The 12,625-nt window shown below is 50.9% G+C and overlaps 4 protein-coding genes across 4 annotated transcripts; 3 read left to right on the top strand and 1 right to left on the bottom strand.

Moving 5' to 3' along the window:
- The first annotated feature begins 1,322 nt into the window (after positions 1–1,322).
- PHATRDRAFT_43354 (predicted protein) lies at positions 1,323–4,361 on the top strand. The gene has a single exon (XM_002177849.1). It carries the CDS (start codon positions 1,439–1,441, stop codon positions 4,166–4,168), a length of 2,730 nt encoding a protein of 909 aa, XP_002177885.1. The 5' UTR covers positions 1,323–1,438; the 3' UTR covers positions 4,169–4,361.
- A 697-nt stretch (positions 4,362–5,058) lies between these two features.
- On the bottom strand, positions 5,059–7,363 carry PHATRDRAFT_43352 (predicted protein). Its single transcript, XM_002177541.1, has 3 exons — positions 5,829–7,363; positions 5,215–5,804; positions 5,059–5,118 (listed from the first exon to the last, which is right to left on the bottom strand). The coding sequence occupies exon 1, from the start codon at positions 7,300–7,302 to the stop codon at positions 6,259–6,261; it is 1,044 nt and encodes a 347-aa protein (XP_002177577.1). The 5' UTR covers positions 7,303–7,363; the 3' UTR covers positions 5,059–5,118; positions 5,215–5,804; positions 5,829–6,258.
- A 348-nt stretch (positions 7,364–7,711) lies between these two features.
- Positions 7,712–9,878, top strand: PHATRDRAFT_25184 (predicted protein). The gene has a single exon (XM_002177848.1). It carries the CDS (start codon positions 7,788–7,790, stop codon positions 9,657–9,659), a length of 1,872 nt encoding a protein of 623 aa, XP_002177884.1. The 5' UTR covers positions 7,712–7,787; the 3' UTR covers positions 9,660–9,878.
- A 135-nt stretch (positions 9,879–10,013) lies between these two features.
- On the top strand, positions 10,014–11,699 carry PHATRDRAFT_43350 (predicted protein). Its single transcript, XM_002177847.1, has one exon. The coding sequence runs from the start codon at positions 10,473–10,475 to the stop codon at positions 11,517–11,519; it is 1,047 nt and encodes a 348-aa protein (XP_002177883.1). The 5' UTR covers positions 10,014–10,472; the 3' UTR covers positions 11,520–11,699.
- The last annotated feature ends 926 nt before the right edge of the window (positions 11,700–12,625 follow it).

Below are 12,625 nucleotides of genomic sequence, written 5' to 3'. Positions count from 1 at the left end.
TCTTCCAACAGCTTTTTCGGAAAAGTTCAACGCGCAGCTTGGCAACTGCGTGTGATGAATGAGGTCGAAGTAGTGCTATTCTGACCCAATCACCGGACAGAATGTCAGTGTCTGACAGTCAATGGCTTGTTAGCTTGCGGACGAATTCTCAACGACTCAAATGGTGCCTGTGAGTAAACGTCTTTTTTTCAGTGTGATTAGTACGAATCTGAAATGGTGTTTTCGTGGGTTATTTCGTTCGTCCGGCACAAATCGTCCCGCGTGTGTCCATGGATGATTTTCGTCTGGAATCTTGTTGGTGCTGCAACGGTACGTCCCATCCGAAAGCTCTACTAGCTAGAGACACACACATACAGAGGGGAGTTCCGACGGTCCGCCGCGCGCTCCGTGGCCCACAACCATCGGGAGAAACCCAATTTTCGGTGGGATTGTGGGATGATTCGAAATTTTCGAGAGGAGAAGGGGAACGTCCGAAGCGACATATCTTGGAATGTCGGTGAAATGGTCCGGGCGACGGAACGACCAAATGCAACGACGTTATGTACCGTGTTTTGCTAGGTACGCGGTAGAGATGGCTAAAAATTTATGTGACAGTAATTTCACATCAGGACTACGAACAGCGTGTACCATCCGAACGAAGGCGGAAAACTCGCACGATCGAAGTTTCAGGAATTATAAGTAAACTCAAGACAACGAAATTGCGAGTGGTTCGTTTCCAGTGGGCTCTATGATTTCTGTTTTGAACGGACGGTGGGTCTTCGCGTTTCTGTCCGTTGCATATTAACAATATAGTGTCACGCGAGCCCAACAAGATTGTTGTGATATAGAATTTGTACATATATCCCCTTTTCGGATTTTCGTGAGTAAGTTCGCTTTTACTATAGGGTTGTTTTTCTCACAGCAAACGCAAGACAGTCAGACAGCTGTGCTTGTGCGCTGAGTACAGTCGGAATTGGTCGAAGCCGTCTATCTACGCACATTATTTACGTTAGATACTCTTCAAATACCTCGTGGGACTCGCGACGCGGTACTTGTCTCCGAGGGGGCAGACACGCGCTCGCCATTTACTTACTAACGCGGATAGACGAATTCGATGGTTCCGATAACGGCACAACTCACGTATATTTTCATACTCCGCGGTAAAAGAGACAGGGGGGGGGGGGCATGGAAACAGCGGTTTGGGGCATTCCGTTCGACTTCCCCGAATTTTCTCTCCCCCGTAGGAAGTAACTCACAACCTCTACCATAAAGGCACGGCTGCGCGATTGACAGTGAATTGACGACGAAAACAAGGCACCACACAGTCACTCTCTCTCGCGATAGACAACAAGCGCACACCCGATACAATATATTTTTTCATCGACTGTGAGCAGCATTGAACAGAACATAAGACGGACTTTGAACACAAAGAACAAACAAAAGGAGATAGAAAGCAGAAATGAATCATGCAGTTTCGAACGATTATTCCTCCTCGTTGTCTCTGTCTACCCCTTTGCGAACATCTAGGAGCGAACACAAACAAACTCAATCTCGCCATAACCGCACGAATTCGGAACCTCTAGAATTGACGGCATCAATTGCCGGTGGAGTAACAGCTGGATCGAATACCTTCGATACGAGTAGTACTGCTCCTTCGGCTGCTGTTGCTTCCCCTGCTGCAGCTACTTCTGCCATCACCGACAGCAGTGTCGAGGAAGTGGATCACGAACACAATGTGCTCGTCAGTAACGATCGTCGTGATTTGCTGGATAGAGGTTGGTCGACGTCGAATCTTACCACAACCACGACACAACAGCGACAAGGGCTCGTTCTGGGACACGCCAGTAGGAGTAGCGGGCGCGCCGTCCGAGGGACCATTTCTATCGACGTCGCACACTTTCACGAATCTTGGACCAATAGCGACGGTGCCGATTTCTTAGGCGCCTCCTTTGCTATTCCCGCGACCACTGCCTCGCCTTCACCGCCCTTTGGTTCCTCGGCGCACGCTGCCGCATTGCGCAGTCGCAGCTCGGGATGGGGCCTGGCGCTGCAGCCAAGCGTGTCCGTGGGGCTCGATTTGGGGGGAGGCGAATCCTCGGGATCCTGGGCGCTACCAGCCGCGCCCGAAATGACGCGGAGGTATTCTTCGCTTTCACCAAAAGCGAGCACTTCCCTGGCCGATTTCAACCGCAATGGTAGTCCTTCCGCGGTACCATCAACACCGATTGCCGGACGCTCTGTTTCGGGGTTCTCGTCCGTCATTCACGATGCTGCACGTATTACCGATTGGAATCGGGTTTTGACGGCCTGTCAACGAGATCCGCAGGATGCCGCCTATACGGGAAGGGACGGCTGGACAGCCTTGCATCACGCTTGCAATCGTCGGTGTCCCTACCCCGATGTCGTGGAAGCCTTGATTCGGGCCTATCCGGAGGCCCTATTGAAAGAAGTCGACAACGGGTGGTTGCCCTTGCATTATGCGTGTCGCTTCAAGGCGCCACGCGATGTTATCCGTCTACTGCTGAGTTGCTGTGACGAAAAATCGCGTGTTTCTGTATCCAAGCGCGATCGGCAAGGGCGAACACCCTTGTACTATGCAGTACGCTATGATGCCCCACCAGGAGTGGTGGGATTGTTGCTACAGGTGGACCCATCCGCTGTTTTGGAAGAAGACCAAAACGAAGACTCGCCGCTCGCTCTCGTTTGGGATTCGTGGGCGGAAAAGTTGGAAGGCAAGAAAACGCTTCTACCATTCTTGACGCCAACCGCAATCCAGGGTGATACGGAAGAAGAGATGGCGGCATCGCTGCGCAGCAAACTGAAACAGCAAACAAAGCTTCATAAACGCTGGAAGAAGGTGAACATGCTGCTGAAAGCGGCGTTCGGATTTGTCGTAGACGAAGAAGACGAAATGAATCTCGACGTAACAAATGCCACTAGTCCTAAAAGTCGCCAGTGGCGTGTCGTTCACGCGACGGCCGCCGTCAAATGCCACATCTCACTATTTCTGTTGGCATGTGCCTTGTACCCGGAACAAGCACGAGAACTTGATGAGAGTGATCTAAGGCGTCCCGGGGATAGTACTGTCCGGAATACGAAGCAGACGGCTTTGCACTTGGCTGTCTCCTCCAACGCTTGTGGCGAAACAAGCAAACGCGTGATTCATACGTTGCTCAGTCTGAACCGACAAGCTGCACACATCCCTGATGGAATCGACGGTAGTTTACCGCTCCACAGGATGGTAGAAAACGAACGCAAACAAGAATGGGCTGATCAAATCTTGATTTTGTATCATGCGAATCCACGAGCGGTCCGCGTTGAAGACGCTAACGGCAAACTACCACTACATCGCGCTGCGTCCAAACTTCCACACCTCGTCGAAGAAGACAACGCTGTGGCTACGCAGTCAGTCATTTTGAACCTAGTGGACAAGTATCCACAGGCTGCAGCACATTTGGACCGATCCGGCTGTTTGCCGTTGCACATGATCGCAATGTATGGGGAATTCTGGGACGATCAAGTCGAAGCTGTGTACACCGCCCACCCCCAGGCTGTGCAAGTGCGTGCTGGTCCTAGTTGGGACCGACGTTTGCCTATTCACATGGCGGCCGCCAATTTGGACTCGGGAGAGTCTCTCTTGACACGATTGGTAGAATTGCATCCCCGGGGACCGTCTATGGCGGATCGACAAGGAAAACTTCCGTTGCACCTTGCATGCGACTTGGGAAAGGAATGGGATGCTATCAAAGCCATATATGATGCCTTTCCTGATGCGTTAGAAAAGGCCGAGGAAAATGCTCGTGGCTGGTTGCCGCTGCACGTTGTGGCCGCTTGTGCCAATGCGAGCTCAGACTTACTGCATAAACTTATCGAGCTGTATTCAGAAGCCGCCTGTGTTTGCGATCGGAATGGTCGCTTTCCGTTGCACCTAGCTTGCCTTTCCGCCAAGTCATGGAAGGGCGGGCTGGAATGTTTGTTTGATGCAAACCCCGCAGCTGTTGATACGAGAGACAAATGTGGGTTGTTACCCTTGCACGTGGCAGCCTTGCGGATGTGCACATTGTCTTCAGATAATGCGACGGAGAGTACTCTGGCTGCAACAACGTCAAAGCACGCTAAGAATGAAGTGGCTGATTTGGATATTCTTTTCGAATTGTTGCGAGCCGATCCAACCACCTTGACGAATTGAAAGTCATGTTTAGTGTTTAAGATCAACAGGACGGTGTGCATTTCTATTGTGCGTGTTGACTGAATATGCTTTTCGCTACCGAAGTTAACGGATACGATGTATTGATCATAAATGTGATAGAGAAAGATTTTCCGAGTACTCTACTAGTAATGTCAGGTTGCGATGAGAAATAGGGATTCAATTTCCGTGGCTCTCACCGGAAGCCGCCAATTGTAAAATACGAAAGGGAAGGGGCAACGGTGAAACTAGCACACCATAGCATAGCCAGGTGTAGTGCGCAAATGTTCTCCAGCGTTGGTAGATATAGAAAAGTGATAATTCTACGGTTTACAGTCATTCATAGAAGCTGGAGATCCCGTGACAGCGGCTGTCAATGCATTGGATTCGCCTAAAAAGTTAGACCCGTAGATTGTGGTCTTCATAAAACGTATTGACTGGACAGTGAGTCCTGTATATGATGATACGCGTTCGACCTTTTTGTCTAACATAATGTGATTCTCGGTTGACTAACTGTGAATAGTTCCCGGGATTCTAGGACTCGTGTCAGTGGCTGCCTCATGGTTTTTGCGCTAGAGTGTATTTTCACGACTTGTATCCCGTTTTTTGTATCAGAAGTTCCTGTTCTCCACAGGACATTTATTTACAGCATGTAAAGACAGCGACACAATTTAGCAAGCCTATATGATTTTTTTGGACTTATGTAACAAAAAGTATTTCTGTCGGTTTTTTGGGAGTAATTTGAATTCACACTATTTTATTTACAGAACCAATATTGCAAGAATGGGGAAGAGAACCCATTCAACGGCTGCGCAGAATTGACAGTGAGCTCCAATGAGCTGATCTCGAAGGATGTGTTGCCAAAGCTCCCGAGATCACAATTTTTGTTCAAAAACCAGCACAACCCAAACTCTCACTGTCAAACATTTCATCATGATCAAACAAGTGCGAACAAGGTGCGTACAACGATACACGGGAGAACACTACATTGATTTGATCCCCCACTCATCTTTCCCTTCCGCTTATTAATCGGCTGCACTTCACCATGCAGATCCGCGGAAGTGATGCTCGCTTGTGTCCTCATCGCTTGCGCTGCTACCATTAGCCATGCAGCGAACTTGCGAGCTCCACTTGTTGACCAGGAAGAACCAAGCTTACGCAAATTGATGTCCCGAGGAACTCGCAATCGTAATCGCAATCGAATGATGAATAACAGGGCTTCTGGGAAGGCCTCGAAAGCCGACGCTTCTACCAAAACAGTATCAGATATGGCTTCAGGTTTGGAAGTATCTTTGCCCACCCCTCCTGATTCGATTGAAACATTGATGGCAAACGGTACGGTTGAGGCCACCGCCAACTCGTCCAGCTACATTGATTTCGACTTTGATGGAATTGACGAGGTCGGGGTTCTCGGTGGAAGTCTTAATGGTGAGGTCTTCGCCGACTCTTTGGCCGGCGCGTTAAATGAAGGTAGCAGCAATTTTTCTGGAAGTGTTGATTTCGACAACGCGGTGACTACGGAAAAAATTGTTGTTGGCGGCGTCGATAAAGGTTCCCAAGGGTCGGTCGATCTCGCTATTGACAACGGTAGTTTTGACTCAACGGCCAACAGCATGAATAATGGGACAGCCATTGGTTTCGGCCTGGTTGAGGGAGCATTTACCGGTGACAACAACGCTGGTTCCGCAGGCAATGTGAGCACCATAGGCGATGGAGGGTCTGATGTCAGCACCACCGGAGCAGGGTCGTCTGCTTACGCCACCACGGCAGGAACTTTCTCTGTGGTCACCTCCAGTTCGACCAGCCAACCTTAAATTGCCGTGTAGCAAAGTGCTCAACGTCTAGACTCGTTGTCTTGTAAGGCGGCATATCATCGTTTAAACTAAATTAATTTTAATCCCAACACAGATTTAGGCGCAACGTGTACAATGGTAGCAGTAGTATAGATGCGGAGATTCGTCTCACATAGCAGAGGTGATGGGTCTACTGGCCAATACATAGGGCCGAGCCAGAGAGCAACAAAAGGTCATCATTCCCTATGCAACAAAGCGCAGTCTCTTTACCTATACGTGTGAAACGGGGTGCATACAAAACTATGTTTTGGACAGTTGGGCTCGGATAAAATCCAGTATCGTTTGCATGGTATGTTCGGCGGTGGGGTCACTCAATAGATCGTGGTAGGCGCCGGGCTGACGTCGAAAGACGCGGCACGTCGCGGGCGTTACAGCGGTTTTCCACATGTACTCGGAGCCAGCAATGGGCACGCCGTAATCTTCTGTCCCGTGAATAATGCAGTAGGGGAGTCGGAATCCGGGAATGGCCTTGGTACGGACCGCTTCCAAAGCCGTTACGAGATTCACGGCGGTACCGAGGCGGAAGGGCAACCCGGAACCGTCAATTTGCATGGACCGTTGGCGGGGGGTGGAGCACTTGGCCAAAACTTCGGGATCTCTCCAAATGCGATCGGCCGAAACAGGGTTGGGCATGAAAAAGGGACGCCACGAAGGAAAGAGCGGGGCCATAATGTAGCGTAGCGTAAAGTACACGGGATAAGGCGGAAGATCACCGATAATGGCGGGTGCTGTGAGAACAATCGAATTAAAATTCTTGGGACCCGTCTCGGGGTGTTCCTGAAATTGTTTGGCGGCGAGAATGGTCAGGGTACATCCGTACGATTCTCCGACGATGAAAAGCGGGACGTCGGGGTAGTCTTCGGCCGCTAGATTACAAAAATTGACCAAATCTTGTCGGTTGGTTTCCCACGAATTAGGAATAAAAAAGCGTTTGCCTTCGGAGAAACCGTGTCCGTACAAGTCGTAAGCGTACACCGCCCAGTCTTGGGCGTTGCAAGCGTCCGACAGCAAGGCCATGCATAGTTTCCGTCCGTTCAGGGTGAATCCTTTGCCACTGTGCGTGGCAATACCGTGCATGAACACAACCACCGCTTTGGGTGGTTTGTTGTTTTCGGGTAAGAATTTGCGGTAGTGAAGCTGTGCGCTTTCGTGCACCGACTCGAACCATCCGTGCTGACAACCCGGCAGTTCCGCTTCCATGTCGGTGAGTTCTTGTTCGTTCGGAAAGACTTGGTGGGGAATATCCAAGTCCCGTTCCACACCAAATACTGTATGCTTGACCATGATAATGCTGAGAACGGAATGTACGAAACGGTAAGCGGTTCGTTCCAGTGTACTAGTTGAATGTGAATGTGAATGTGAGTGTAAGAGTAACTGTAAGTACTGTTGTGTTTGTGTTGTCACCGCGTGACAGACATCCAGAAGTCGAACGGGGACGCCAGCGGCGGATGTGCGCAAAGATTCAAACGTGGAACCGTACCTTGCCCATACTGGGGAATCGTCCCGTGACGAAATCAGAGATACATCCGGGTAGAGGCGACATAAATACCCAGATGTGTTCTTTTCTCCAATTCTGATGGAAGACCAGACTGTTTCTCATCACTTCCGCCCATTCCGCGATTTCCTGTTTCGTCCGTTGTCACATCAACCAAACACCATTGCATGCCACCGTGAAATTGATTGACAGAATCGACGAACACTTCAGACTAAAACTAATTCCTCACGGGAATATATTTGGTGACACTTCTCTCCATACAAGCGTTCATTTGATGGGTCATAGAGACGAGTGTTCCGCCAGGGATAGTGGATCACGGCAACAGAGGCGTCGGCTGCCCCCGTTTCCGCAAATATACGGACTCTGCCTGTGGCTTGTCCAGCTCCGTGGGTCCGCCGCTAGCTCAAGTTCCCAGCATGAATTACCCGCTTTTCTAATCACTGCAGCAGGTCGACGGGATCTTAGGCGTCTGCCGTTCCCGTACACACCGTCGGTTGGTCGATCGACGCTACCACCTACCGGTACGTTTTGGACGACCGGCAATCTGTATACGTCTGGTAGCAGCGATACTGGGACGACTCCAGCAACGCCTGGTTACGATAGTAGCCGTCGCAACCGCTTCGGTCCTGATGTGGAAGAAATATTGAGCGACGGCAGTTTGTCTGCCGAGTCGTTCGAGTCTCGCTACGCGGCGGTATTACCTTCCTGGTTAATTCAAAAGTGTGCCGAGTGCGGCTGGACGCATCCATCGCGCATTCAGGAAAAGGCACTGGATGCCATTTTGTTCGAACGAAGAGATGCTGTCGTTCAAGCCGAAACGGGTAGTGGAAAAACGCTCGCGTATCTGTTGCCCGCGTTGGCGTCGATCGACGGCAGTCGAGCGGCCGTCCAAGCGCTCATTGTGGTTCCGACGCGGGAACTTGGACTCCAAGTGGCCCGGGTGGCCAAGCGTCTCGCCGCCGCGTCCACCCAGAACGACAACGTTACACTAAACGGCGGTCGGATCATGGTCATGAGCGTCTTGCAAGGCAGTCAGAATCGACGACAGCGAGCCTGGGCGTGGGCCGAGCCACCGCATTTGGTAATCGGCACTCCCCAGGAACTATGTGATATGGTCAAACTGGGCGGCATCAAACGATACAACAGTGTCAAGTTTATCGTAGTGGATGAAGTGGACGCTTGTTTGCTGAATAATGCGGGTAGTTTGACTTCGAATCTCGCCTCGTCGACGCTGCACGAACTCTTGTCGAAGTACCTCAGTCCCACCTACGACGACGGCAGCGCCAACGAAGCCGACGACAACGTTCTACGTAGTGTTAAGACTTCCACAAAAACTGCCACCAGTACCCGACCCTTGTCGTCCCAGCGACAAACCATATTCGCGTCGGCGACTATTCCGCAGCACCGGCATTTTTTGAAGCAGTGCGCACAGAATCAGTGGACCCTACGTGAACCGACGCATGTGTGTTTGCGACCGGGTGAACAATTACTGCCGGCTACTTTGGAACACTCCTACGCCGTTTGCCGCTCAACTGACCAGAAACTAGCCACTCTTCGGAGGCTAGTCACTAAAATCTACGCCAAATCTGTTATTGAGCCCCCCAAAAAGGTACTCGTTTTCTCCGATGCACGGAGACCGTTGGAAGAAATGGCTCAGATACTAGCGAATGATATCGAAGGTGGGATGCTGTGGAAGGACGGGTACGGGAAGGAACAAGAAAGAGACGTCCGCGCCGTCGTGGCAGTCCTACGCTACGAAGATAGCTTATCGCAGCGGGCCGCCGCCATCGATTCCTTCCGCGGAGATGGGTACACGATGGCCAGTGGTGCTAGTCAAACCTACACCTCACGAGACAATGATTCTGACACTGCGCCTTCGCTGAGAGTACTGTTCAGTACCGACTTGGCTGCGCGTGGGTTAGACATTGCAGATATTTCGCACGTGATCCATTTCGACCTACCACCCGATGCTGACACGTACGTGCACCGTGCGGGGCGTACGGGACGTTTCGGGCGCTCAGGGCAAGTATTATGCATTATTTCACCGGACCAGGAGTTTGTCTTGACTAGATTGACCAACAAATTGAATGTTGATACTAAATGCATCGCTCGACAGCAGAAGAAGAAAAGAGTAGAAGGCACCTGAATGCTCGGCAATACCAATAGAATGTTGGAGGGAGCCTATACCGCGTCCTGTACCGCGTTGGCAATGAAAGGAAGGAACGAACGAACGAAGAACGAGATACCAAAAGCTGCTGTCGTTCGGTGGCAAGCTAGATCAAGGAAGGAAATTCTTTCCATATCTAAAGGGGCTCCAATTGACACTACTAACTGCTGGTGCGTCTACGCAATTTGAATTGCTGTTACAATATATGCTCCTTATACGATGTTTTGCGTCATTGTAAGCTACTGCACGTAAGGAACTACCTAGCTCGATCGACTACGGGACAGATCGGAAGGCAACGACATATTATGTGTCACAAAGACTCAGAAACGACGTATTTACGAATGCTCAAGGCCTATTACGAAGGTCTAGTGACTCTTGCCGTAAACTATTTACAGACAATCCACACTCGACACCAGGCAGAAATGGACAAGCGAACTACTCGGTCGGACGATCCAAGCTTCACAAAAACTCCGAATCAGGCCTTTTCCAAATCAACCTCTTCAAGCCGTTCGACCGCTACGGTGCTCGGCGAGACTTCCCGAAGGTCGAAAGCACTGCAGTCTTGCCCTACTTACTAATGTGAAGCAAGCAAAGTCAAACCCACACGTTCTTCACAGAGCAACACACAATCCGAAGAGGTTCCATACTTGTTCGCGTTTTATTTTCCGAACGCTTTTTGCACCAACCAATATCGACTTCGGTCTCCCAAACGCCAAAGAAGTCGCAACCGCACATTATTAGACTCGACCCTTTCTCCCACTGTCAATACAAACCTTTACACTCATTTCTCTCATGTCGTTGAAAGCTTTACTGGGAGGTGCCATGATCGGCAGTGCTTCTGGAGTACTTCTACTACTTACCGGAAATATTATGGGAGCTTCTGGTATCGCATCGTCGGCTCTCCTCAAACCTACACAATTGCTCACCGACCAATCTCAACACTGGAAGCTCGTCTTCCTTGCAAGTTTTCTGCTTACAACTAATGTCTTCTTTTCGGTCCCTTTCGACCGTTCAGATCCGGCGGCTGCTACCTTATCTCCACTGGGGTACGGCTTGGCGGGATTATTTGTGGGCTTTGGCACCAAACTCAGCAACGGGTGCACGAGCGGGCACGGCATTTGCGGTTTGGCCCGACTCAGCAAGCGATCAATGGCAGCCGTTGCAACATTCATGGCCTCGGCAGTTGCCACTACCTACCTGACGCAAGTATCTCCCTTGCTCACAAAGTTCACTAGCGTGCTGCAAGTAGAAGCGGCGCAGCAGACGCATTCGCAGCCTCTCCTCGGTGTGGCGTCCGCTCTCACACTCTTGTCTGTCGTCGCTTCAGCCGTGGCGCCATGGTTTCGGCAAAAAAAGGACGAAAACGGCCAGGCCCGCATTCTGCCAGCCATCGCCTCTGGGTCTATGTTTGCCTCTGGTCTGTACATCGGCCAAATGGTATACCAGTCGAGGGTGCTTGGATTTTTGAATCTTGCCGGTATGACTGATGGATCCTGGGACCCAACACTTGTCTTTGTCATGGGTGGTGGGGTGATGGTTAGCCTACTTAGCTACCAGTTCTTGGAGGGGTATCGCATAACGCGAAGTACTACTCCCGTCAAGCATCCGTTGGCACTCAAACCTGATGCTCCGTTTTGCATCCCCACCAACACCCATATTGACGCTCAGTTGATACTCGGATCGGTGGCATTCGGTATTGGTTGGGGCTTAGGCGGTATTTGTCCCGGACCCGGTATATTTCTCGCAGGGGCTGGGGTCCAGAATGTTATTCTGCACTGGTGGCCGTCCTACTTCGTAGGAACCTATATCGCCAACGAAATTCAGAATCAACAATCCTAGGCCCGAAAAGAAGTGCCAATACCACCCATTGAAATTTTCCGAGGCAAATATGGCCAAGCAAGTTGAGTCTGGAGGGTGAATATAGAAATGGGCGATACACTGAGTAGCCACTCGCCATGGCAGCTCGCCGAATTGAATTTACATTAATCCCTTTCACAGTAAGCTGTTTCTTTACAAGACACCGGTTGGTAGTTTATTGCGTATAATTTGGAGCAGTACTCGAAGGACGCCCTGCAGTACTCTTTGCACAGAAACGTCGCTATCGAGACCCTGCCTGAGCGCCTCCGTTTCGTGATCAAGTAGATGGGGCCAAACCTGGGGGTAGTACGGCGATTCCAACAGAGAGCCTTTCTGAACAGTCGGGTGAATGGCTCCAGCAGCCGTTGCGTCGGATGGTACGTAGCGAATAGAATAACGGCTTTTTGTTTGACCCTCGCTTGCATTAATCGAAGGTACTGTCCGATGAAAGGTCCATCGGTCCCAAAGAATTGCATCCCCTGGCTTCATATCCCATTGAAGTTTGATGTCCTCAAGCTTGGCGTGACAATCAGGGCTTTTTTCTTCCATCTCACAAGTTCCTTTGGCTCGAACTTCGGCACGGCAATGTTCCACCCATTCACCTGCCAAACTCATATTGGCCACGGCCAAGCCCCCGCCTTTGGAGACCCGCATTTCGTCCAGAGCAATCCACACGGTTACTCCCGAAGTGTCTTCTTTCGTCGGCCAGAAACCGGAATCGTCCACGTGCCATCCACAGCCTTTGCCCCCGGAGGTGTACGCAAAAAAGGCATCGCGGAGTAGTCGAAGCTGCGGATTGTTCGGCAGCAGCTGCGCCGCCAGCTGGGGCAGATTCTGTAACGATAGACTAGCACACGTTAAATCCGTTCGCCAGACATCAAACGCTATCTTGGAATAGCGTTCCGACACCAGCCAGTCAAAGAGCGTCCAGGACTGTCCCGTGGTGGCTAGGGCCTCGCGACGTAACTTCCCGACTTGTTTCTGGTCAAGTAGACCTGTCACCAGTACGACACCGTCGCGACGGTATGTTTCTACCTGTGCGTCGTTTAGCAACGAGATAGAAAATTGATGGCGACTTGTATCATTCA

The sequence above is a fragment of the Phaeodactylum tricornutum genome, chromosome 2, assembly GCF_000150955.2.
Source record: "Phaeodactylum tricornutum CCAP 1055/1 chromosome 2, whole genome shotgun sequence".
NCBI lineage: Eukaryota > Bacillariophyta > Bacillariophyceae > Surirellales > Neidiaceae > Phaeodactylum > Phaeodactylum tricornutum.
The sequence above is the reverse complement of the archived record's forward strand: the minus strand, read 5'-3'. Positions and strand labels throughout refer to the sequence as shown.

What these genes read in the sequence shown, in the direction of transcription:
- PHATRDRAFT_43354 (XM_002177849.1), top strand. Translation starts at nt 1,439, where the DNA reads ATGAATCATGCAGTTTCGAACGATTATTCCTCCTCGTTGTCTCTGTCT.
- PHATRDRAFT_43352 (XM_002177541.1), bottom strand. Translation starts at nt 7,302, where the DNA reads ATGGTCAAGCATACAGTATTTGGTGTGGAACGGGACTTGGATATTCCC.
- PHATRDRAFT_25184 (XM_002177848.1), top strand. Translation starts at nt 7,788, where the DNA reads ATGGGTCATAGAGACGAGTGTTCCGCCAGGGATAGTGGATCACGGCAA.
- PHATRDRAFT_43350 (XM_002177847.1), top strand. Translation starts at nt 10,473, where the DNA reads ATGTCGTTGAAAGCTTTACTGGGAGGTGCCATGATCGGCAGTGCTTCT.